This window comes from Macrobrachium rosenbergii, chromosome 48 (assembly GCF_040412425.1).
Source record: "Macrobrachium rosenbergii isolate ZJJX-2024 chromosome 48, ASM4041242v1, whole genome shotgun sequence".
NCBI lineage: Eukaryota > Metazoa > Arthropoda > Malacostraca > Decapoda > Palaemonidae > Macrobrachium > Macrobrachium rosenbergii.
Window position 1 is genome coordinate 58,212,714 of NC_089788.1, and position 27,295 is coordinate 58,240,008.

Genomic DNA, 27,295 nt, shown 5'->3' on the forward strand with positions numbered 1-27,295 from the left:
ACACCAGTACTAGCATAAGGTTATCAGACAGTTAGTTTAGTCTGTACACTTCTGTCAGAGCCCAAAACCAACTCAACCAACATGTCAAGTGGAGACATGTCATTGTTGCAAAAGACCACCCTTAGAAAATTGGATACTATGTCTAAACAATCTTCTTAGCTGCTGAAAAATGCTGGTAGAAGGTGAAAGTGTAATCAAAGGTCCTGAGAGTTTTCTCAGATTTAAAGGTGAAAGTGTAATCAAAGGTCTAGAGAGTTTTCTCAGATTTATTGTTATAGTCACGGTGAGGGTTGTCACATTTACAGTTGGAGTCTAGGAATCCTATGTAAAGTGTCCTTTAATATTTGCAAGCATCTAATATTTGATGGTATTGTGAACTTCCTGGATGGAACTTGTTTGGTTTTGTGTTTTTATGGTGATGAATAATAATTAATATTTTTTCTAAAGGATATGTGCAGTACTGAGATATGGTATAGACAGAGAGAGAGAGAGAGAGAGAGAGAGAACAATAACTGAGGTATTTTTACATTAAAGCCTTATACAGTAACATACACTCCTTCACTATTTTATTTATATTTTATTCTACCGTATTCTCATTTACACAATGTTTTTACTGCATTTTCTCATTTATCAGCTACTTTTTAGTAGTGTTCTTAGAATGAATTATCTTTTGACTAGTCATCATTGAGAAATGCCATATGTACTAAAGATGTAAACAAAGAGTTTTGTAATATAATTCACACAGACTGTATTACAAACCGAAGGAATTTTATTTTTGGGAGATTGTACTAGGCTAGGCTTTCAAACAAGATTACCTAACTTATGGCTTGTGTAACATTCCATAACCATCTCTTATAATTAAGAACCACTTACCAAAGAACTAACACAAACAACTTCAACTACGACGTAAACAAACGAATCGGGAAACAGCTGTTTTGAGATTTTGAGGGATTTTACTTCAATTTAAAATATGTTAGTTTACCTTTGTATACCCATTTTACATTTATGTACCTAAAAATAATAATTTCATTAATGTATTAATTTCTTTTAGCAACTAAAATATTATTCTCCAAACTCCTTCTCCAGTAGCAATCAGCTGATCGTGAAAACATGAAACATTACAAATGGTGGGTCGATCTTTTTTTTTATATTACAATGATGATATAACTAGATAATAATACAGTGTAAATGGGTTCAGAGCGTAAAATATCAGTGTCATTACCATTACCTTCATCTTAAATACAGCTGTAATAGCCTATTTGACTTTGGATACTGTGAGTGTAACACCTAGCCTAGGTCACACACGTATCTCGTGTATGGTATTACGACATGGCAATAACTTATAAGAAGTTGCAGTATAAAAGTACATTATTGGTCATAAAACCATGATAGGCTGTGGGTAAACGTACAGTAGTTAGGCTACCTGCCTACTGAACTTTGTCATTTATGAGAGAAAAGGAAGGGGTGACTTTTTTTTTACCAAAGAAGCAGCCTCAGCATAGTCCCTTCTGATCTTGCCCTTCAAAACCAGGGAGGGTGAGTAAGGGCAGGGACAGGGGAGGACTTCGGTAGAGTGGGCGTCACTCCCCGCCCGTTGCCACCGTCGGGGAGGTGCCTGGCAAGCCACTGGGATATGTTGCAAGGAGCGGAACAGTGGTTAGTGGATGTCCTTCGGGTAGGATATCTACTGTACTTACATTCGACTTCCCTCCTCGTCTCTCCGATTGTCCTCTCCTACACCTGACTCACACCCAGCACTCTCTGAAGCACTTAGCTCTTCAGGAGGAAGTGAAGAAGATGATGGACAAAGGAGCAGTGGAAAAGGTAGTCCGTCCTTCTCTGGGGTTCTTCAGTTGGGTTTTCCTGGTACCAAAGGCCACTGGCAATTGGAGACCGGTGATAGATCTCTCAACTCAACCTTTCCATCAGGAAGCCGAGGTTCAGAATGGGGATGCCCCGGACAGTCTTAGCAGCCGTAAGAGACAACGACTTTCAGATTCCTATCCACCCTTCTTCCAGGAAGTTCCTATGCTTCAGTTTTGGGGAGCTAGTGTTCCAGTTCAAGGTTCTTTGCTTGGATTGGCAACAGCACCACGAGCATTCACATGCGCCATTTCAAACATACGGAGCGGACTGCTAATAAAAACGTAATAAAATTAACCATGTACTTTGTATACATTTCATAAATGTATAATGCATATACCTACTTCACTAACCCAGAAAATAAAAATAAGAAAATAATAATGATTAAATTTATAAAACTGACAGATAATCAAACTTATCTCCTTCTCCCTCCCTTCCAGCCTCTTCTTATCCTAATCCCCTCCAATCTCCATTATTCTCAAATTCTTTACCCTCTACATAATTTCTGATATGTATTTTCCCATGAAACTTCTGCTTTAGTCAGTACATCAGCTATTTGATGCTTTCCTTTTATCCAACTCACCTCCACCTCCTTTATTTCTCCAGATTCTATTGTTTCTCTTATTGCTGCAATATTAACTTTCAGTCTCTTACTATTTACTCCTGTACTTGATTTAATTGCAGTCATTAGTGTTTTACTATCAGTTTTAACCCATCCTTCTAATTTCTCTCTCCTACTATCTCTTCCCGCAAATGTTTGAAATATACTCGCTTGTTATCACTTCTCCCATTATGTTCTTAGTTTTTCTCACTATTTTAATCATCTTCTCATATCTTGGGTTGTTCTTTCTTTAAAAGCTTTACATAATTCACTAACATCGTATGATATTTCTGGCATGGTGTAGTTCCTCGTTGGGCAGGTGGGTACTGTTCTCAGGTAGCACTCTGCTGGCCCTGCGTTCGATTCTCCGACTGGCCAATGAAGAATTAGAGGAGTTTATTTCTGGTGATAGAAATTCATTTCTTGCTATAATGTGGTTCAGATTCCACAATAAGCTGTAGGTCCCATTGCTAGGTAACCAATTGGTTTTTAGCCACGTAAAATGAATCTGATCCTTCAGGCCAGCCCTAGGAGAGCTGTTAATCAGCTCAGTGGTCTGGTTACTACTTTTGTCCTAACACTATTAACCGTAAATCTTCTAGCTTCTGGTTCTCTATAGATAAATCCTATTTTCCTTATGCTCTACCATTACTACTAAATAGTAAACCCTCCATATTTGCAAGGGATGAGTACCAGACCCCCCTGCAAATAGTTAAAATCTGCGAATAGTTAACACCCCCCCCTCTCAAAATGCGTATAACTGCCCGTCTTGAAAGTTCAGATACCAAATTTATACTTTAAAGTATCATCTTACATCAAATATACCTTAAATTATTATCAAAATGCTGTATTAATCTTTGAAATTATATTATCATTTCAAAGTCATCTTAAAACATTACTCCCCTAAGAAATATATACATACGTACTTCTAACCCTTCCAGCCAACAGAAAGATAGTTACCACTAATTTGTATTCAGCCAGCACAAGCAAAAGAGAGAGATTGTTTATTTCTTTAATCTCTCAAGGAATGTCTATCCATTTCTCTTTAACCCTTAAACACCGACTGGACGTATCATACGTCGACTAAAATTGTCTGTTGGGTGCCGAGTGGACGTACCGTACGTCGACTACAAAAAATTTCAACCTTCGGTCAACTTTGACTTGACCGAAATGGTCGAAAAACGCAATTGTAAGCTAAAACTCTTACGTTCTAGTAATATTCAATCATTTACCTTCATTTTGCAACAAATTGGAAGTCTCTAGCACAATATTTCGATTTATGGTGAATTTTTGAAAAAACTTTTTCCTTACACCCGCGTGATAACTCGGCCGAAAATTTCAGAAATTCTTTCGTCATTTTGTCGTAAGTTTTGCACTGTTTTATATTAGTCGTTACATGAAGTTTTATATATGAAAATGTGCGCAATTTCATGTAAAATACAGCAACATACAACCCATGGTTGTAGCTTTTATCAGTTTTGAAATATTTTCATATAAACCACGATAACTGCCAAAATTTCAACCTTCGGTCAACTTTGACTTGACCGAAATGGTCAAAAAACGCAATTGTAAGCTAAAACTCTTACATTCTAGTAATATTCAATCATTTACTTTCATTTTGCAAGAAATTTGAAGTCTCTAGCACAATATTTCGATTTATGGTGAATTTTTGAAAAAAACTTTTTCATTACATCCGCGCCAGAAATTCTTTCGTCATGTTGTCGTAATGTTTGCACTGTTTTATATAAGTCGTTACATAAAGTTTTATATATGGAAATGTGTGCAATTTCATGTAGAATACAACAGAAAATAACTCATGGTTGTAGCTTTTATCAGTTTTGAAATATTTTCATATAAATCACGATAACTGCCAAAATTTCAAGCTTCGGTCAACTTTAACTCTACCGAAATGGTAAAAAAACGTAATTATAAGCTAAAACTCTTACATTCTAGTAATTTTCAATCATTTACCTTCATTTTGCAATAAATTGGCAGAGTCTAGCACAATATTTTGATTTATGGTGAATTTTTGAAAAAAACATTTTCCTTACGTCTGTGCGGTAACTCGGCCGAACATCTCAGAAATTCTTTCGTCAAGTTGTCGTAAGGTTTGCACCGTTTTATATTAGTCGTTACATAAAGTTTTATATATGAAAATGTGTGCAATTTCATGTACAATACAACAGATAATAACTCATGGTTGTAGCTTTTATCAGTTTTGAAATATTTTCATATAAATCACGATGAATAGAAAAAATTCTACTTTCGGTCAACCTTAACTCGACCGAAATGGTCGAAAACTGCAATTGTAATCTAAAACACTTACAGTCTAGTAATATTCAATCAATTAGCTTCATTTTTCAACAAACTGGAAGTCTAGCACAATATTTCGATTTATGGTGAATTTTTGAAAAAATTTTTTACATCCGCCCGTTACGAATTCATGCATCATTTTGTGATAACATTTTCTCTGTGTTGCTTTGATCGTTTTACAATTTGTTATATACCAAAATCATCGCAATTTAGTGTACAATACAAAAAAAAAAATATGTTAGCTTTAACCGATTTGCTCACAGCGCGATTTGTATAAAATTATATATGAAAATTTTTTTTTTTTGCTGTCATATATTTCAATATTTATATATGATAATGATATTTTTTTTCATTTCTGATGGTTGCATACTAAACTTCAGGCAATGACAAAAAAAAAGGAGCCGAAAATGAACTCTTAATCTTAAAAGTTAAGCATGCTGTGATTTTTTGAAAAAACTTCTTTTCCGCTTCGGCGCTAACTCCCGAACGCCGCTGGCATACGGGAGATGTTTTTGTAAATAGAGGCTCGGCGTTTAAGGGTTAAGCAACTGACAAGACAAAATTTATGATGGTTTTTTGTCTTCCAAAGATGTACCTTTACATTTTTAAAACACTATGAACTAAGTATCTATATTCTGGCTTTCTATTTATTTCTCAGGTTCTACCCTGTGGAGAGAGAGAGAGAGAGAGCTGAAATAGGAGAGGAGAAAGAGAGAGAGAAATATGTATTATTTCATCTTATTACCTATTATTTAATCTTACAGTATTATTATTGTTTAATCTTATTAATCTTAATAATATTTGAATATTAGTAAATCATTATTTTATCATAAAAAATGTATTTAGTCATGAAAATAACATCAAAATGCACTAATTATTGAATATTTCTTGATGAAAAACCTGCGAATGGGCGAGTTTTCTCTCGAATTGCTGAGTCCACAAATCCGGGGTGTTTTCTGTATACTTGAAACTTTTACTTTCTTATTCTCTTTCTTGCATTTTCCCTTTCAACTTCCCAATTGTTTCCTTTAAAAATCCTCCAGTTCCGCCCTAACAAAAATCAGCTACGTGTACATAAAATACCATTCAATTTATTGTCTTCCCTCCAAAAGAATATATTAGGCTCTAATCTACTTCTCTCACCTTTAAACAACTCCTCCACTTTTACCACCTTACAATACCATGTCTTTGCTACACCCTTGAGCCCATAAACAGTTTTCTTCAATTTCCATTATCCACTCCCACCATCTTCACTAGGTGGTTTTAAATATACTTCACTTTGTATTTCATCATCTTGTAAATTTGCAGTTTTTACATCTAATGTATAGCAGTGTCAAACAAAATTTTAAAAATTCAGCATTGCATGTAGGAGCATCTTTTTCCCATTCAGCCATTTCTTCTTCAAAACCTCTAGCTACCAATCTTGCTTTACATATCCTTTCTCCCCCATTTACCTTTTCAGTTATTATCCATCTTGTAGATATAGATTTTTGTCCATCATTTACCACCTCCTATACATCGTTCTCTCTCCAACTTTATTTCTTTTTCTTTAACTTCAATTATGCTTCTATTTTCAAGTCTTAGCAAAACCTCTTCTTCATCTTTGATTTTTTCTACATGACTATACTCTCTTAAGTTAATCCATCCCTTGTCACCTGACTGTGAATCTTGTACATTGTATGAATCGAGCCAAAATTTGCATGATCTTTTTCCTGGAAGACTTAATATAGTCCAGTCTTCTACTTGTCCTGTATTTTTGTTTATAGCTCTAGCTCTATTTCCCTTTTTAAATCTGGGTATCTCTTCTAATAACTCACATTCCCCTTCATCTTCCAGTGTTTCCTCTGCCAAATCTCGTTTTATAGTTTCTTCTAGATCTGTATTCCTTCTGCAGTTCATTACCATCTCTTTTCCTTCCTGCCCATCTATATTCCTTTCCTTTGATGTACAGGATTCATTTTTCGTAGTATATGTTTTATCTGTTTAAGGTATCTTTTCCTCTTCTGGTGACAGGCTTTGAATCCTAGTAACATGTATTCTAACAGCTTCTCTTAGAGGGTCCCCATGTATAACCACTACTGTTTTACCCAATACTCCCACTACCTGAGCAGGTCCTCTCCATTCATATTCATTTTCTCTCTTAAAGAACACTTCATCTCCCACCACTGCTTCTTCAAATTTATGTTCTCCGACATTTTTGTTTAAAGCAATTCTTATTTTATTACAAGACTGTTTTTGATAAACACTTCTCTGGCCTTATGCATTGCATCCAGTGTATCCCTTACAATACTTTCTTCCATACCTTTCTCTCTGCTGGCAGGATTTGAACTCTCTTCTCCCGTTAAATTTGGCAAAGAAGGGTTTTTTCCAAATACTGATTGGTTAGGGGAGAAACCCCCATAGTTTATTAAGCAGTCCCAGGCACTCACTTCCTATCTTAATGCTATTGACCAATCCATTTCCACATCATCTTTCATCTTTCTTAAGCTTTCTTTGATTATGCCTACCATCTTCTCACATATTCCATTGCTCTGTGGAGATTCAGATGCTGTGGCCAGTACTTTAATATTCCATCTTTCTGCCATCCTCCGTACTTTTTCATTTTGAAAATCTCCCCTGTTGTCAGATATTTTAAAAGGTGCTCCAAATATTGCAAACCACCCATCAAAAAGTGTCTTTATAATAGTTTCTGGTTTCTTGTCTTTCATCGAAAAAGCCTGACAATACCTTGTTGCCATATCTACCATTACCAAGAACTTTCTTCTATCTATCACACATCCATTGCTACAACTTCATTAAATATTTTACTCCAAGAAAATCCCACTACTGGTTTAGCAGGGTTTCTTTTGTATCTTTTATGTACCTCACAACTTGCAGTCAAGTCTGGTAGCAACTTTTTTATTTCCTCTTTTTCTTTTTCTCTCAAACCATCACCCCACTGTGCTTCTCCTGTTAGCTTCCATATTTTATCTACATTTCCGTGACCAACATATTAGATATAACTTCGTCATTGCACCTTCAATTTCCTGTAGACTCTTTTCCTTGCCTCCCTCCAGTAACACCACTACTACCTTCCTCCTCAAAATTGGTACTGTATTCTTAGGTGACCCTAGTTATCTCCTCTTAACTTTACTTTCATTTCCCCTGATCTATTTTAACACAATTCTCTTTAAATTTATGGTCATACCCATTTTACTCATGGTTTTCTAACCTATTAACCATAGTACATCACCCTGTGAAATTTCTGTCTTCAAATAAAACTTTTTGTTTTTCATTATCACTGGTATTTCCATTACTCCTTTCAACTTGTATGATGACTCACTGAAATTAAACACTTTATTAAACTCTTTCTTAGTATCATTCATTCTCTTTAATTCTTCCTTATTCAAACCCAAAGTAATACGTGCTAGTCACAATTCCCCACAAACTGTCAATTTACATCCTGTGTTTAAAATTGCATCAACCCATAACCAAGATTCTTCCTCTGTTTTTCTAACTTCTCTTATATAAACTTTTTCTGCTTCTTGTCCAGTTTCTAGTTTCTTCTTGTTTTGAAAATTGTGACAATCCCTAGCCCAATGCCATTCCAATTTGCATATTGCACACAATGTTACATTCCCTTCTCTATTTGTAGGATTTCTTCCACCTATACCTCAATTCCATTTTCCCCGATAGCTTTGGTTTTCTCTCCCGAATTTTGCATAGCCTTCTGACCCCAACCATTCGCCTTCCTCTTTATTCCCTAATCCCTCAAATATTTATTTTCATTATCTCTGACACTGTTTTATGTTCCAACTTTCCTTGATCACAAGCTGCTAATACCATTTGTGAGATTCGCTTGTTCTAATACATGAAAACCCTTTGCTTCTCCTTCAGGCATGCTTTTCCGTAGCGCTCTACTAAACTCTGCTTCTGCCTTCTCATACTTAATTATAAAATCTCTCATCTTTTCACTAGAATATCTTTCTATTTTTAAAATAATTGTTCATTTTATTATAATTTTCCATTAGAGTATCTTTTAGATATACATCATCTAGTTTGGATAAGATTATCTTTGAACTCTCTTTGTCCCTAAGTTCATCTCTATCTATCCCTTCTGTCACTTCTAAAGATTTTCCTTTTAAGCTCATTCTTATCTCTATCCCTGGATATTTCACTTCTCCACACTCCGCAAGCCTATCTTCAACTTGTCCTCTCCATCCTTTATACTCTCCTGTATCCCATTAGATCTCGGACATTCTCTTCTCCATTTCCATTCTATCCCCAAATGCTTGCTGTTGAGTCCGTCCATTTCTGACTAACCACACACTGCTACCACAAATAAACAATACTCACCTATTTTCATTGCACGTCTTGTCCAATCCAGCTCATAACCCAACAAACAAAAGACAGACTTCCGAACCAACCAACAAACTTCAAACGAGAGCACTCTCAACCTTATGCCATTACTGTGTATGGGTCACTCCCCACCACCCCGCTGTTCTCCTGACTCCCATCTTCTGGGCGTCTTATGACATCACAACAATAACTGTTGCTCTATTTCAAACATGAGTGGACTGCTTTAAAGCCACCTAATAAAATTAACTGCATACTTTGTATACATTTCTTAAATTTAGAATGCGTATACCTGCTTCACTAACCCAGAAAATAAAAATAAGAAAATAATAATGATTAAATTTATAAAACTGACAGGTACAGGGGTACAGGGAAGCAGGGTATGCCCGGAAGTGGAAGTGGCTTGTGCCAGTTATCATCTTCCTCTGGCCAACCTGGTGCATGTCATGTTCAGGTTGGTGCTCAGGCATCAAAAGATGCATGCATCAAAATCAAGCAAAGTTTGCATAGGCAGGAAGTAGATTTGGTAGGTGATGATAAGTGACTTATTCAATATCTGATTTTGGTTCTCCCAGGCCTTGCTGGAGTCTGCGTACTCTTAGGGATCCTTATCCAGAATATTCGTGTGGTCTTCCTTTGCAAGGAGGTTCATTGTCCTCTCAGAGGTGCTTGTCCTGCGTTGGGTGCTCGCCTGACTTTGGGCATCAGCCTGGCCCCAGGTGTTTGCATTCCTCTTCTCAGTTTCCCCAAGTGGTCTGGTTATGCCAGTTCATCTTCACGTCATTTGTCCAGTGTGAGGCAGGTTCATGTGAGTAGCAGCGATCAGGTGGGTGAACACATTTGTCCCCCAGGTTTTCCACCCTTTCTCAGGTGTTCTCATCAACATTTTATGCCTCATAAGACAGTGCTACTTTCACTCACAGGTCACAAAAGTAGGAGCTTGTGTCTTTCACCTTGTTCTCACACGTTTGCCGTTAGCAACGTAAGGTGTTGCGTCACATTGTAGTTCCTGCTCTCTTCAGTTGTTGTGCTCCCAGTCTTGTTCCCCTTCTTTATTGCCTTGGGCTCCTCTTGAGCACTCTAGGTGTTTTCTTGAACTATATTCAACATTAAAAATGTTACAAGCTGCTTTTTAGTCTCTGAGGCAACTTTTGAGGCATTCTTGGGTCTCCATTAGGCACTTTGTCTCCTCTTCAGAACTGGTGATGGGCATATTTGCCTGTTAGACAAGTGGACCCTTCTTATTTAATTGGTAACTATCCCAGTAGCATAACAGATTGGATTATCTTCCCCTTATCAAGGTTTTTGATGTTGGCTCATTTTGCAGTTTTGGTTTTACTTTCACCAAGCAGCGTGTCAGTGCAGGATAGTGTGAATGAACTGGAAGCTCTAGTTTTCTGCACAGATGATTCTTTGGCACCAGGACAAAAGCCCCAGGGTTTCCCTCTGATGAGCCTAAAGGCTTCCAAATGGACTCTGATTCTGAAGAAGAGAATTAGTGTCGTCAGCTTTTCAGAGGCTGATTAAGATCTGTGCTAGCAATTTGCTAAGGTGCTTAGATTGGCTTCTCAGTATCACACTTCTTAGTTTAACCAGACCATTGAGCTGATTAACAGCTCTCTTAGGGCTGGCCTGAAGGATTAGATTTATTTTACGTGGCTAAGAACCAACTGGTTACCTGGCAATGGGACCTACAGCTTATTGTGGAATCTGAACCACATTATGACGAGAAATGAATATCTATCACCAGAAATAAATTCCTCTAATTCTTCTAATTCTCATTGGCCTGTCGGAGAGTCGAACGCTGGGCCAACAGCGTGCTAGCCGAGAGCTCTACCCACCCCTCCAATGAAGAACTGTGTGAGAGAGAGAGAGAGAGAGAGAGAGAGAAATGTTATTTAATATTTCATCTTTTACATATTTAATCTTACAGTATTATTATTATTATTATTATTATTATTATTATTATTATTATTATTATTCTACCATTAATCTTAATATTTGAAAATTAGTAAATCATCATTTTATCATGCTAAATGTAGTCATGAAAATAACATCAAAATACACTAGTGAATATTTCTTGACGAAAAAGTCCGCGAGAGAGAGAGAGAAATTTTTCAGTATATTTAACACTGACCACCCAACCCTTGCTGTCAGATTACTTGACATATTTGACAGGTTCACCCTCCCCCAATGAGCTCAAGATTCAGGAAAAAAGATTGGGGGTGAAATTTGTCTACTTTACTTACTATAGAAATGCATAAATATTGTAATTACAATATATTATTATCATTATTAAAATGAATATAAATTAGTGGCAACTCATTCTTGTCTTTCTGTTTTGACTGGAAACCTTAGAAGTACCTACATATATATTTTTAAGGGTACTAATGTTTAAGATGACTTTGAAATGATAATTAAAAAGATTAATACAGTAATAAGATGATAATTTAAGGTATATTTGATGTAGGGTGATACTTTTAAGTATAAATTTGGTTTTAAACTATCAAGATAGGCAGTTATAAGCAATTTTAGAGGGGGGTTGTTAACTATTCGCTGATTTTAACTTCGTGAGGGATTACATTCCTCGCAAATATGGGGTGTCCACTGTACGGTAATTATTTACTATCGTACGATGGTTGAAATGCAAGCAAAACAGCTTTTGTTATCCAATTCGGTTGTTCATAGCAAAACAGCTGTTTCTCCTTTGGTTGTTTTTGGCATTATGCGTTTGCGCAACGAGTATAGCATTATTAACAACACTTTTATCATTCTCTTTTACTTTATCTTATTTAACTAGAAGATGGAATAAAGAGATAGAGGAAAAGAGGTTAGTCTATTGTAATTTGGTCGCTCAAAAAAGGACCTTGGATGATACACGAGGTATATGATAAAATAATAATTTATGGGTGAAAATTTTGGGGTTGCACAATACCTGGGATTGCACATTCCATTGGTTTATACTGTTTGGCCTTTTCTCACTTCTTCAGTCTGTAGCTCAGAACCAATGTAATTTTGCAACACCCCTTCATTCTTTGCTAAAGGATTTAGTTTTGGGCACTATTGTGCAGGAGTTATTGAAGTAGAGCCTAGAAAGCAGTTTCATCGCTCACAGATGTTCAGGATTTTGTATTTTGCTTGATACATTTTGTTTAGGATTATTTACAAGGTGGATATGGATTCTGTAAAAAAAGTAAGTTATGACTTTTAAAACCATTTTGAGAAACTGATTATCTGAATGTTTATTTTCACCAGCTGCTGGGTTGTCACTGAAGAGTTTTCATGCACGTCCATTTCAAGATGAGCTCAATGCTTTCCTCTCCAAAGTGTCTTGGGCTTATGGATCATTCTCTGATTGTCTAGCTCTACTCAATGCTTATGATGTAAGTAGTGTTTGTTGGTTTTCATGGATCATCGTGAGTAAAGTTTTATGTTTTGTTGTGTGTTTTGAGAGTAATCCAAAAATGCTGATTCTTTGTTTACTCTCTGTAACCAGTATATTGTAAGAATGTATATGTTAAAATAGACATAAATTTCCTCTAAATTGAAACAAAAAAATTATTACAACTGCTTTGAAAGGGCTGAAAATGTATAGTTGTATTGTTATTATGCATCAGTTTCATATCAAGACAATGAAGCTTAAAATTAAGCACTTTTATGAATGCCATCCAATAACACATAATAAATATCTTCACTTAGCACTATTGGCTTATATGTTTTTTATTATTAGTTTGCCACTTGTATGTTTTATAGGTAGTGACCTTGTTATTGTAAGAAGTGAATGTATTATTTTTGGGTGTTTTCATGCTAATATGGATCTTCAAAGAAAATTGAGCCTAGTTCACAGATCAGCAACCTTGGGAAAATCCTTGAATTTGCATATATCCAAAATGGCTGCATCTTACAGCAATGACATATAACTTTTTAACCAGCTAAGTTACAGTCACATGTGATATGTGTTCTCCATACATTTTTTACCTGGGAAATTGATAACTGGATTCAGTTTTGTGATGTGTAATCAATATCAGAAGTTAAAGAACTTTTTAGAAAAAAAGAATTTATTTATGTTCTTCCATCAAATGAATATGCAGAACTTTTTTTTGAAATTTCGTACATAATTCGTTCCCAAAAGTCAGATGAAAACTGGGTTGTACAAAAACTGAAGCTATAATTCCCATGAGAGATATTGTAAATCCCATGAATTTGTTCCAGTCCCCCAAAATATTAACAAAAAATGCATTTAATGGAGAATAACTACAGTTTTACATTCAGAAAACAATGAGAAATACAGTAGCTCACCGAGATAATGGATTAAAGCATCCGAGACTACCCGCTATAATAGAAACTTATATTGTTGTATATATACGTGAATTCATGTTTATGCCATAAAGTACAGGTATAATTATACTTTGTACCCCTTAAACTACTGTAAAATGCTTATGACTGCTTATTTTAACAGTTCACTGCCTAATGTAATTGTTCAAACAAAAATATACCTTAAATTATCTTACTAAAACAATTTAATATCAGTTCAAAGAAAAATACACCCCAAACCATCATCCCAAAACACCCTAAGTCATCTTAGATTACCCTCCTAAAACTTTTGCTCTTAAGTATATACAACCCTAAGGTGCTTATAACAATGACTAACTAATTTTAAAGTATTAATATTAATGTAAACACAGGAAAATATCTATAAAATGTTTAATAAAAATTAAAAAAATCTTTAATACAGATTAAATAAATGTAATACAAATTAAAAAATAAATGTATTACAGGGGTATGACAACTAATCGAGTTAGTAATTTTTTCTCATAGTATTGGAGTTGTTCCGTTTTCTGTTTTGCTATAAAGTATATACTTATATAAACAAACAGTACCCTTATATAAAGTAAGATTAAAGCCTTATCATTAATTTGTTAAGTGTCACCGATGGCATATCTTGGTTGGCCGCATCCCTTATCACAACACCTTCAAGGTAGTAACAAATCCTACCTCTTTCAAGGTTGGTGCACTACTGAATTCAGAGGCGAAACCCTCTTCCCTCTTAAATGAATTGTAGGAACGTCAGTTGGTAACACTATGAGCCAAATTAGGGGTAAATGGCAACCTTTTTTTGTAGGAGAAAGAGTCTGACAAGAGGACAACGACCTCTACCTCCCGCTACACTTCTGGCATTCATTTTTTGTTTGATCCCATTTCCCCCCCATAATGAGCAATCTAAATCCACGAACATTTTGTTCATGATAAGGGAAACCCAGTGGAGTCTCTCTCTCTCTCTCTCTCTCTCTCTCTCTCTCTCTCTCTCTCTCTCTCTCTCTCTCTCTCTCTCTCTCTCTCTCTCTCTCTCTCTCTCTCTCTCTCTCTCTCTCTCTCTCTCTCTCTCTCTCTCTCTCTCTCTCTCTCTCTCTCTCTCTCTCTCTCTCTCTCTCTCTCTCTCTCTCTCTCTCTCTCTCTCTCTCTCTCTCTCTGGATTCCACGAACATTTTGTTCATGATAAGGGAAACCCAGTGGAGTTCCCTTTAATTTTTGATCACCCAGGAGTGTGAAATTTAGTGTTCAGGATAGGGAAAACCCTGTGGAGTGGGTTTTTTTTTTTTTTTATGACAAAGTCACGGAGCACTTTGTAGCAGTAACAAACAGATTTTCCATCCAGTGTCTAGATGAATATATAGAGTTTGCCTACAATACCAAGTGCACTAAAATGGTATGACACAAATGAAAATGAAATGAAACAATTCAGTAATCTACTGGGTCTATGTTTCAGGGAATGACACTCGAAAGAATAATTTTTTTCCCTTTTATGTTTCATGCTTATAATCTTTAGGATATAAAAATGTAAAATAAATTCTTTTCTTATTCTACATTAATTATTATCCTAATATCTTTATAAAAAAATCAGTATCAATGTAAAAAACAACAGACAAAAAGCATAAAAATTAGTATAGACCAAATGACTGCTCTGCAAGCTAGAAAATGCGATGATACGGTAGGAGCGATGTCTCTCATAAGGGACGCTTAGCAGATTTAATATAAATCAGGACAGTATATAGTACAGCATTGTAAAGTAAAATTACAGTGTACTGTACTGTAAGCATAAACATGTATTCATGTGTGGGTGATGTGCTTCCTTCCTCACTCAAACTCCCGGCATTCCTCTTGGCGCCTGATTTGAAACAGTTCGGCACTTGATCCAGAGGTGAAAACCCTCAAATTGATATTACCATTCTGCACAGATATATCCGGGAGTATGATATACCACAGTCCATTATCTTGATGCGCTACTGTAAATATAAATGACTAATGAAATGGATAAATGAACATTTAACATCACTTTCCTGTATTGAAGACTTGTTGGCATATGGAAGACAGCAAGGAGAGGAGAGGGAGAAGGGGAGGTTATTGTTTGGAAGGGAAGTCCCCTCCTTAAGGACTTCAGGTATCAAGACCCTCTCTGGGTTTGCTTCCCCTCTTCATTTTTTACTGGCACTAGGACCACCAACTGGAGAGTCAGCAGACCCCTGCCTCACAAAATATCTGTATCTGTCCAGAGACATCTTTGTAAAATCAATCAATCAATCTCTCTCTCTCGTAGTTAGAACCCTCAGAAACTTCAAACTTTGCTATGAGTTCTTTCTTGAATTCAATCATGTTTCTTGTCTTCTTTATCGAAAGGCTGGCACTCGGAACTTTCTTTGACCCCATGATGGCTTATATAGCAGTTGCAGTCAGTCAAAAAGCACAAAAAACAATGGATTATTACAAAATGTTTCGGGTGAGTGCATGGGGTGATGCTCACTCAATGAGAAACAAAGGCAGACTGGGTCACAAACACTTGGTATGCTTGTGTGGGTGCTCGATGAGTGACTGAGTCATGCGGTCAAGCCAGACTAATTGGACAGAGCATTTCAAACTGTATGATAACTGAGCCGATGTACGAAAACCAGGACAAAATTTCAGTGAAAAAAGTCATCGGAAACTGAATCATATGAAAACTAGGGCATACAAAAACTGGGGTTGGACTGTAATATTATCATTAAGGCTTCACATTTGAGATAGGAACCAGTAAAGTAATCAGTCACTTTGCTGCATCATTAGAAATAAAGCAAGATTAAGGGAAGAGTTTTTACTGGTTATAGAATGGGTTGCCCTTATTATTATACAGTATAGTGATACGTATATCAACAGAATAGACGTATAACATGACTTCCACCCCCACCCCCCTTCCCACTCAGAAAGTTAAAATTTTCATGTCACTCAAAAGAAAAAATGGTATAACATTGGACAATGAAATTCATTGTGCAAGTAGACCTAGGATGTAAATATAAATGTATGATTTTTTCCCCCTACACTAATAAATGAAAATTTTATTATTGAATATCAATTTTGAGGTAAAACAGAAAGCAGAAAGTTTTCAAAATATTCATGGGAAAAAATCTATAGCATTGTGAGTGTTGGTTATCATGAGTTTAGGACAGTCATTCCTCTACTATCTAAACTAGATTTCTTTAAAATTGGAATAGAAGTGTAAAGTTAGAACTTTTGAATACTGAAACGTTATATTTTGAGATAGTGGCCCTCAATGATTTTATCTTGATGTCAACATAGAACACTACTGTACATGAATTAGAGGAAGGGACATGCACATTATAGGTACTTTTGTACCTTTACATTTCAGTAGATTTAATGCAATTTTAACTTTAAATTGGGATCCTAGTCCCCTGCCCCTATGTTCACCCTCCGCTAGATAAGGTATTACCTGACAAAATTGTGAGAGGGTTTCAGAGCTTCCCACAACTTTTCTTTGTAGCTAGGTTTTTGGAAGAGTGCAGTATAATGTTCCTGCTTTGTAGTCTTCTTCAGACACAGCAATATATCTAGTATTCTTTTCCCTTCTTTAGCTCAGTGTGCCATTTTCTGTCATTATCCATCAGTGGCAAGGACCTGTTTAGTCCTTCATGTGCCAAGTTTTGAAAATGCTTTCTTGTAAATGAAGTTGTGAAATAATACAGATATCCTCATTACAATGCTTATGTATTTGCTATTTACCGCAATCCAAATATCTGCGATTCTATATATGACTGTCTTTTGGAAAGGATTAGTATGGCTCAGTCACAGGATTCAAAAGCTTCATTCGTTATTTGTGGAGAGAGTAATGCAAAGCATGAATGGCTAAATTCAAATTCCACAGATCAACATGGCCAGTCTGCTCTTGGTTTCTGGTATCCTCTAATTTTTTCCTAATTGAGGAACTCTCACACATTTCTGGTAACAGATTAGACCTCATATTCGCAGATGTTCCAGCTGTTGTGAAGTCCAAGGTCTGTGAATGAATAGGCACTTCTGATCATTGCACTATTGAGGTGGACATATCTGTCAATCAGTATATTCCTAATACCAGCATTGGAAAAATGGTCTGGCTGAAATCTAGAGCCAATTGGGATCGCATTATTGAAGCTTGTCAGGCACTTAATATTTCAGATGCTATACTAGATTATCATCCCAAGAAGAAGTTAAATGAAATGGTGATGGCTATTTTAATAAGATATGTCCATAGAAAGGTCATCAAATTTAAGACAATAACCAGCCTTGGTTTGATGTTACATGTAGATGAGCCTACCATAACAAACAAACCAAATGAAGACAAAATTGTTCAAATGAAAATTACACAATTTTTTGTCATGCTGCGATCAGAACTTACAACAGCTGAAAGAAATTACAATTCCTTGAAGAGGAAACTGGAAGGAATTACTCAGCTTCATCTGTGGTGGACCAAATTGTCGTCATTTATCTTTTGAGTCAGGCTCATATTCCATTCGACCACTACTAACAGATGATAGATTGGTTACTGACCCTAGGGAAAAGGCTGAAGTACTTCATCGAGCTTTTGAAGCTAAGCAGTCAGGTGAGGATGTCCCTCTCCCTGATACGTGTCATACTGAACTTACAATATTGTTACAAAATTTGCATTTTGCTCCAGGGATGTTAAGGAAATTCTGGATAATCTTGATAGCTGTGGTGAAGAAGATCCTGATGGTTTCTTTCCTTCGTTTTCTAAAAAAAAGTTTCTAGTGTCTCCCAAGATTTTTTAGAATCTATAGATTTTTGTCGGCATAGCATCTTTGTGGATAAGTGCAAGCTTAGTAATACAGTGCCTGTTCCAGAGTGGCATATCTGCAGACTGCAGTAACGACAGGCCAGTCTCTATTGTCCATGTGCTCTCCAAAGTTTCAGAAAAACCTGTTTTTAAGCCACTATATAAATATGTGGAATCTAAAGGATTGTTAGCTGATAGTCAGTATGCATATATAGGAAGCAGTTAGGTACCTGCAATTTTGTTGTAGACTTGACATCCCATTTGCAAGAGCACCTTGATAAGGGTTTTTAGTGTAAAGTAATTTAATGCTGCTTTTGATTTAGTATATCACAAGGCACTTATATATAAACTTCAGAATCTTGTAGTGGGTGGATATGTTTTAGGATTACTTAAAGATTTCCTTACAGGTAGGTAGCAGGGAGTTGCTGTGGACATGGTCTTTAGTGAACCAAGACCTATGGTTGTTGGCCTGGAAAACAAGATTGTTCAGTATGCCAGTGATGAAACACCTGTTTGTTTAGTAGTCCCCACTTATGAGAAATGAAGGTGCCCTCAGCCTCAGTCGGGACATGGACAGGATCAGTGAATGGTGTAGTGGGTGGGGTATGAGGCTGAACTCCAGTAACATGAAAACACTTGATTAGCAGATCTCGCAAAGATTTTCCACTCCGTCACCCCTTCAGGTGACTGGAACTTTGCTGAGTGAGTCTGAAGCTCTAACTGCTCTAGGTGTAACTTTTGACTCGCATCTTATGTTGAGAAACATAATGAAAATTTCAGTAAATAACAAAAGTTAGGTATTGTTTGTAAAGCCTCATATATTTATAAAAGTTATAAAATCAGTGCAACCTGCTTTAGGTCATTTGTGCTTCCTTTACGACGGGTCCGCCTTACGACGTTCCGAGGTTCTGACGCTTTTCAAATATAGTCATCAGAAATTATACTGTTCTCCTCATTCCAAAACTAGAATAACATAATTTGTTTTTTTCTCCAATGAGGATGTCTGCAAAGCATTCTGTTTTCTTATGAGAGATTTATCTCTTTTAGCTGGTCTGCCGATATAGTGGTTAGTGTCGTGGCATGCCACTTAGATGTCGTGGGTTTGCGTCTCCCCGAGGCTAATGAAAAATCACTGGCTCTCATGATCAGTTACTGCTGCAGTGTGGGGTCTGTTGTGGGAGGTTGAAACCAACATTCTTTGAAAGCTTGAATTTCAAGTCAGTGACCCCCGGTGTGATTGTTCCATGTGAATAGGTTTCGTCTACCTGGTGACAGGTTTTGGTTTTGGTTTCCTACTACTGTAGTAGCAGTTATGACTTGGACCATCGACAGATAGTCTCTTGTTTGTCATTTTTTTGTAAGTTGTAATTCAAGAGGATCTTTCACATTCACAATTGGTCACTGATCCCCTTTACCCGTGAAGAGCAACCAGATTCTCTGATTAGCAGCACCAATATGCAATAAATGTGCCTCACTGTCAGACTTTTCAGTTCCAAAGGTCCTTTTTTCCTCACACCGTTGGAATGTGGAACAGTCTCCCAGAGGATGTTGTTTGCAGTTGGAACTTGAGAAGTTCAGGCAAAGATACGGTGCATTGCTGCCTAATAATATTCTCCTTGCATTTTAATATATTTTTATCTGTTTATTAATTTGTTTGTTTATTTATTTTTTTTTAATAAGTGGGTCTTTCCTTTCTGTATTTCCTTTTACCTCTTACTTCTTCCTGATGAACACCATCTCCTTTGGAAGCCTGAATATAAGTCAATGGTCCCTGTGGGTTTGTTCCATGTGAATGGGTTTCATTTTCTGAATAACAGTAATGAATGAAGCATGTTCAGATGTCCTTGGTCAGGGCTGCTGCCCTTGTACCTAGCTGACATTTACCCTTTGTTTGGTAGCTACATGACTGGTGTGAAAGTCAGGGCATACTTAGTTCTGTAAATCACATAAACACTGCCTGAATACTGATCCCTTTAGATTTTGAGGGGTTTACAAAACTCATAGGAAAGCAGACTGACCTATCATGGACATAGCAATGTTTTCCTTATATTGGATGTTTTGAATTTATTTTTCATAGTATAAAGATTCTTATTCTGATGCTGAATACCTTGTACATTATGGTAACATTTTAAAAATGGAACGCCCAGAAAAGCCAAAATGACAGTGCACTAGGTATTTTTGGCAGATGACATCTTTTTACATTATTGGAATCTCAAAAGGTTAAGCCTTATTTATTAAATTGTAAGACAAGGAGAGCCATAACATACAAGAGTATGTTAGGGATTCCATACAAATTTTGTTCTTGTTGAGTGCTTTTTCATTTTAAGTATATATTGTGAATATTTGTATTTACATGTGAAATTCTTGCAGTCACATCTCATTTATTTGATGTTATTTTGAGGAATGAAATAAATTACTATTAACTGTGAGGAATGTGATAGAAATTTTTGTGTACAGATGTTGTATGTGGACTTTTTAACTTGAAATCGTAATGATATTTGTAAGGGCTTTGAAGAAGCAGATGTGTACATCATTTTTGTCCATTTAAATTTTAAATTTTAGAGATGGTTTGGTAAGCACAGAGCATTTTCACTTTTGTGTAAATTTTTTGGGGGTCACTTTGATGTCTTATCTAAAATGTATATTAACAGCTTTGGCAAAGCATGCAGCTTCGAGGGGAGTTCCTGCGCCCTGGTGCTTGTCGAGAGAAAGAGTGGGCAAAGCACAGCTATATAGAACTAAAGACCATTAGAGAAGTCCACAAGTTGGTGCAAGAGTTACAGGATCGCCTTGAGAAACTGAAGATCTCTGTATTCAGTGCTGAAAACTATCCCAAAAGTGATCAGTCTACCATCTTGAAAGTAGGTTGAAAGTGTTACATTAGGTTTCAGTGGTATCTCTTGCAAATCTTCAGATTTTTCATAATTTCCTTAGTCTCTTAGTTACACTGGAAGTTTTGAAATTTTAATAGCTAAGAAAAGTTAACAAACTAGGTTTGTAGCTTGTTTGAATTTTATTTGGTTTCCAGTCATTCCAGTAGCTAAAGTGCCCATTAAAAGAGAAACACATCAATACTAATTTGCACTGCAGCAAGAATTTTGTTTATTGTTGCATCTACTAGCTGAAATATTATGAGTATGGGGTGTTTTTTTTTTCCCCTCCCTCTCTCCATTACAAACCCTTTAATCTTAAATAGCCTTACTTGATGCTGCAGTTTTCCAGCAGCACCAACTTACTAAATCCAGAAAGGCAAAGACCTTGCTGCACATGCTTAGACAATGCTCCCACATCCTGCAAGGTCTCATTCTTCTGTTCAACCCTGTGGAGTGCAGATATGAGATTATCTTCCAGGCCAGGCATCATTTTATATTGTGTGTGTAGTACCATTTACTTTCTTACATTCTGATAATTTTTTTTTTTTTTTTTTTTGTGAATTATGAATGAAAAAGTTTTTTTTTATTATTATTATTCTCCAGGCAGGTGGCATTGCTTGCCACCATGAATTTACTTTTAATATATACTATTTTTATTTGTTTCCAACAGTAATTTGCATCATTCCTTTGTATTTGTGAATTGCCTGTTCAGCCTTGCAAATTTTTTTAACTCTCTTCAGTAATAAGTTTCAGTATTGGTCTTCAGTAAGAATGATTTTTTTTATTACACTGTTGTTGTTTTTTCTAGTTTTACAGCTAGAAATGACCTTTGGTTCTTTTGGGCTTTTATAAAAAGTAGATTTGCTGGTGTTGGCAAAAGGGTTTGGTAAATAGCATAAGATATCTGGGTTTGTTTTTCATTCTTTTGCTTAAAAAAAAATTTAAATTAAAAGTTCCTTTACAGTATCAGATATAAATACCATCTAGATCTTAGTTATAAGGTGCACCATTAATCATTGACAGGTGCTGCCTAACCATTTTCTGTCATTTCCATACATTAATTCCAGTATACTTTACAAATAGTTCAAGAAACTTGAGGTACAGTAAGTTCCAAAAGTGAAGCTACAAATTTCAAAATTGATTGTACTTCTTTAGAAACTTGTGGATTTGCCAGTTAGTATATTTTATTCCAATTATTGTCATCCTCTTTATCTGATAATAAGTGTCAGTGATTAACTGTAGAACCACAGAAGCTATTTCCCCAGTGAATGGTCAATGTTAGTTCAATAATTGTTTATTAAAAGAAAGAAAGAAAAAAAGAATTCCCCCCCCAAAAAAAAGAATTTCCCCGTAGAAACATCTGTGGCTCTCAGTGTGTGATATCGAGTGTTCACCATTGAGTGGTAGCAGGAACCGAGTGCATAAGCATTGGCCTAATGTGAATTGTAAATTAACTTTCTACTTTTATATTGTCATATTGAAAGTTACTATGATTTCTTTTGATAAAGCACAAAGAAGTTTAGCATCTGATTGAATGAAATATAAATAAGACACAAGTTGGTGTGGAAAAAAAAACGAAATTCAAGTTATATGTGCTTTTAGCATTGGCCACATGGTTAGGCCTATTTCAATAATCAAGGAAATATTTTCCAGCTTATTTAATAAATTGTGTTGTTTGGATATCTGGATGGTTGTAAACATGATTTTCCATTAATTAGGTTTCATTATCAAGTCAGGGGAAATGAGGAAGTCTAGGCCTAAGTTAAGTCAGGGGAAGTGAGGAAGTCTAGGCCTAAGTCAAGTCAGGAAAATGAGGAAGTCTAGGCTTAAGCCAAGTCAGGGGAAATGACGAAGTCAAGGCCTAAGCCAAGGCAGGGAAAGTGAGGAAGTCTAGACCTAAGTCAAGTCAGGGGAAGTGAGGAAGTCTACGCCAAAGTTAAGTCTGGGAAAGTGAGGAAGTCTAGGCCTAAGCCAAGGCAGAGGAAGTGAGGAAGTCAGATAGATGAATTTTCAGTTGTTTTCAGTCAACCTTGTTGGATCTTTGACTTGAATGATTTGGGAACAATTTTATTATTTGGAGAAGCCCTCTGTATTTATAATGGTTCTGTATTGTAACGGAAAACATGTTTGCAATCAAGTTTACCCTTTCAATATTGGTTACCTTCTGTGAGTTATTGCAAACATAATGAAGGAGGGAACTGATTTACCTGTTTATTCAATATTACTGGCTGGCGAAGGGGGTATTGGGGCAAAGTCCCCCCCACCCCACCCTAGTAGGACACGGCTGGTGATTCATAGGTTGGGTAGATAATGTTACATTTGTGTTGTGGGTCAAAACTGAAGCCAAAGGTGAAGTAGAGTCTGAATGGTTGGATCCTAGAAGCTAAAATCAGAACTGCCAACCACACCCAACTTCTCTGTTGAATCTAGGTGCATTCATGGTTGATTATGTTTAATGTTACAGAGATTTTCCCTTTATATTCTATTGATACTTGCATGGTTTTATGCATCTTCGCAAAAATAATTGATAATACACTATGATATTAAATATTTGTTTCCACATTGCTCAAAATATACAAAGGTAATGTTGGTAATCCTGTGTTGAATGAAAATTTCAAATTGTTTCGTTTCTATAGTTTTGAAGTAATTACAGGCAGTCCCCGGTTTACGACGGGGGTTCCGTTCTGACGACTCGTTGTAAGCCAAAAATCGTCGTAAACCGGAAAAATCGTCAAGATTCTTAAGAAAACCTTACTTTTAATCCTTTGAGTATCCTTTGGGTATCTTGAAAATGACATAACCTGCATTATTATTGAGTCTTTCATGAAAAAACCTCCAAAATTTTACCATTCTACTGTTTAGAGAGAGAGAGAGAGAGAGAGAGAGAGAGAGAGAGAGAGAGAGAGAGAGAGAGAGAGAGAGAGAGAGAGAGAGAGACTCTCTCACCACTTATCTACCAGAAAAAGACTTGGAATTTTACAGAACTACATTGCTCTCCCATTTTTACTTTAAGTATCATCCTACATCAAATATAGCTTAATTATTATCCTGTTACTACTGTATTAATCTTTGAAATTATATTAATATCTTCTCAAAGTCATCTTAAACACTAGTACCCTTTTCCAGCGAGAGAGAGAATGAATTACCACTACGACTTACATTCAGCCATTCTAGTGCTGGCACGAGAGAGAGAGAGAGAGAGAGGGAGAGAGAGTTTATCTCTTTAATCTCTCGAGGAGTGTTAACCCATTTCTCTTTACTACGACTGACAAAAAAAAATTGTTTTTTTCTTTGTCTTCCAAAGATGTAGGCTACCACTGCTTTTACCAAGCACTTTTAAAGCACCATGAACACACACACACACACACACACACACACACACACACACACACACACACACACACACACACACACACACACACACACACACACACACACACACACACACACACACACACACACACACACACACACACACACACACACACACACACACAGTGTGCATAGGTAAAGAGACTCAAATTAGCAGTATCTTTTCCTGTGAGAGTGAAGGGCTGAACTTAGTATCGATTTATAATATATCTATCCATTTCTCATTCTACCTTTTGGAGAGAGAGGAAGGAAGGAAGGAAGGGAGAAACTGATCTTCTGCCCTTAGTCTGCTTTGAAAATGCATAAATGTTGTAATTTCAGTATACTGTATTATTATTATTTAATCTTATTAATATTTGAAAATTAGCTCTTATTAGGTAAGTCATTTATATACCATACAAACATAGTTAGTCGTCATCTCCCACAAATTTGTTAGAAAAATCTTATGCAGTCATTCTCTCTCTCACGTCGGTGAGAGAGAAAAAAAATACGATGCACCCTCTTTATAGTGTATGCAAAGCCCGTGAGGTACACACTTTGTGATTGGTTAAAATCCCACCCTTCCTGCCAATAGCATGCCGTCAAGGAGGGCGGGAAGGGGATGAGGGGGTTGTTACAAGTTGTTATTGGCTACTGTCAGTCCTGCCAGCCAATAGCATGTCGTCATGGAGAGAAGGGGTTGCTACGAGCTCTGTTATTGGCTACTTCTAATCCCCCGAGCCAGTATCGTCATAAGCCTACGTCAAAGCAATAAAAAAAATTGTCACACAAGCGATGATGGGATTTTAATATATTTTTCTGTTTACATACAGTAATCGATATTTTTTTGAAGGATATATGCAATACAGAGAGATATATGGGCGGTTGGCCTTACTTAAATCTCAGAAGTGAAATTATTCGTGAATTATTTGAGAACAGAGAGAGAGAGAGAGAGGTTGAATGAAGTGATTACATCGGTAAGCAGTTTTATGATTTCACGGGATTTTGATTAACTTTTATCGATACTTTGCTGTGGTTACTTAATATTAATATTTTAAAATTTGTAAATAATTTTTTCATCATAAAAAATGTATTTAGTCATGAAAATAAAATAAAAATCAGTAATTTAGTGAATATTGCTCTATGAAAAAATCCGCGAATGTAAATTTTCTTCCATCGTATGCGTTGGACACCGAGTCATCCCAAATATTACCGTCGAGAATTATAAGAAAACTTTAATTTTATTCCTTAGGGTGTCATGAAAACAACGAATCCTGCATTTATATTGAGTTTTTCACAATTAAAACCCTCCAGATATTGACCATTCTGCTGTTTTGGATGCATATTTCTTCCAATCGTCGTTGGACTAGCGTCGTCCGAAATACCGTCGAAAATCGTAAGAAAACCTTACTTTTAATCCTTTGGGTGTCTTGAAAACAACGAATCCTGCATTTATATTGAGTTTCTCATAATAAAAACCCTCCAAATATTGACCATTCTGCTGTTTTGGATGCATATTTCTTCCGATCGTCGTCGGACTGGTGTCGTCCGAAATACCGTCGAAAATCGTAAGAAAACCTTACTTTTAATCCTTTGGGTGTCTTGAAAACAACAAATCCTGTATTTATATAGAGTTTCTCATAATAAAAACCCTCCAAATATTGACCATTCTGCTGTTTTGGATGCATATTTCTTCCGATCGTCATCGGACTGGTGTCGTCCGAAATACCGTCGAAAATCGTAAGAAAACCTTACTTTTAATCCTTTGGGTGTCTTGAAAACAACAAATCCTGCATTTATATTGAGTTTCTCATAATAAAAACCCTCCAAATATTGACCATTCTGCTGTTTTGGATGCATATTTCTTCCGATCGTCGTCGGACTGGCGTCGTCTGAAATACCATCGAAAATCGTAAAAAACCTTACTTTTATTCCATTGGGTGCCTTAAAAACAATGTATCCTGCATTTACATTGAGTTTTTCAACAGAAAACCCTCCAAAATTGACCATTCTGCCATTCTGGAGCCATATTTCTTCCGTCGGACGGGCGTTGTCAGCGTCGTAAACCTGTAACATGCGTTGTAACCCAGGAAATAATTTTTTTATGAATGTATTTGAAAAGCGTCGTAAACTCGGAACGTCGTAAGCCAAGACCGTCGTAAACTGGGAACTGTTTGTATATATATATATATATATAGTATATATGTGTATAAATATATATACATTATATTATATATATATATATATATATATATATATATATATATATATATATATATATATATATATATATATATATATATATATATATATGTAGCCATATGTTCACTAACACATTATTTTTAACAGAAACATTCAGTAAAATGTAAAAATATACATAATCAAATTAACTGTAATTCAGTTTTTGAATTTTAACAATAAGTAAGACTATAAAATACATTTTATCATATCTATTTTGGAAAAGGTTGTTTTCTGTCACTAACGTCATCATCAGTTTGCAGTCGTACATTTGATCACTACAACACTCCATGTGGGATTTTTCATACCACTGTATTAAAGTTAAAATTATTGTTAAATTCTTGTTTTCGTGAAGAAATAATTATATAAAGCAAATTGTTGAGTAATTTTGCCATCAGCAGTCAAATAATCACGATCATGGTAATGTTCAAACTTAGTGCCATCACAACATATTTCTATAAATAGAAAAGAAGTAGAGGGCTGTCATTGGCTAACAGATCTCTATGGCAATGAGCCAGCCAGTCAGGTTTTAGCTGTATTCTGTCTGAGGAAGACCATTTTTCTCACAAGAAGCTGATGATGATACAAGTGCATGTGTGTTGAATACATTACGTAGTTTTTAAT

General features: G+C 36.0%; 1 protein-coding gene across 10 annotated transcripts in view; it reads left to right on the forward strand.

Moving 5' to 3' along the window:
* Positions 1-27,295, forward strand: part of spn-E (spindle E) — a 437,239-nt gene that overhangs the window by 204,568 nt on the left and 205,376 nt on the right. For all 10 annotated transcript variants that reach the window (XM_067091862.1, XM_067091856.1, XM_067091855.1 and 7 more), the window contains 2 exons: positions 12,368-12,495; positions 20,861-21,070. In XM_067091862.1, coding sequence (XP_066947963.1) covers positions 12,368-12,495; positions 20,861-21,070 — 338 coding nt within the window. The remainder of the gene's footprint in view (positions 1-12,367; positions 12,496-20,860; positions 21,071-27,295) is intronic.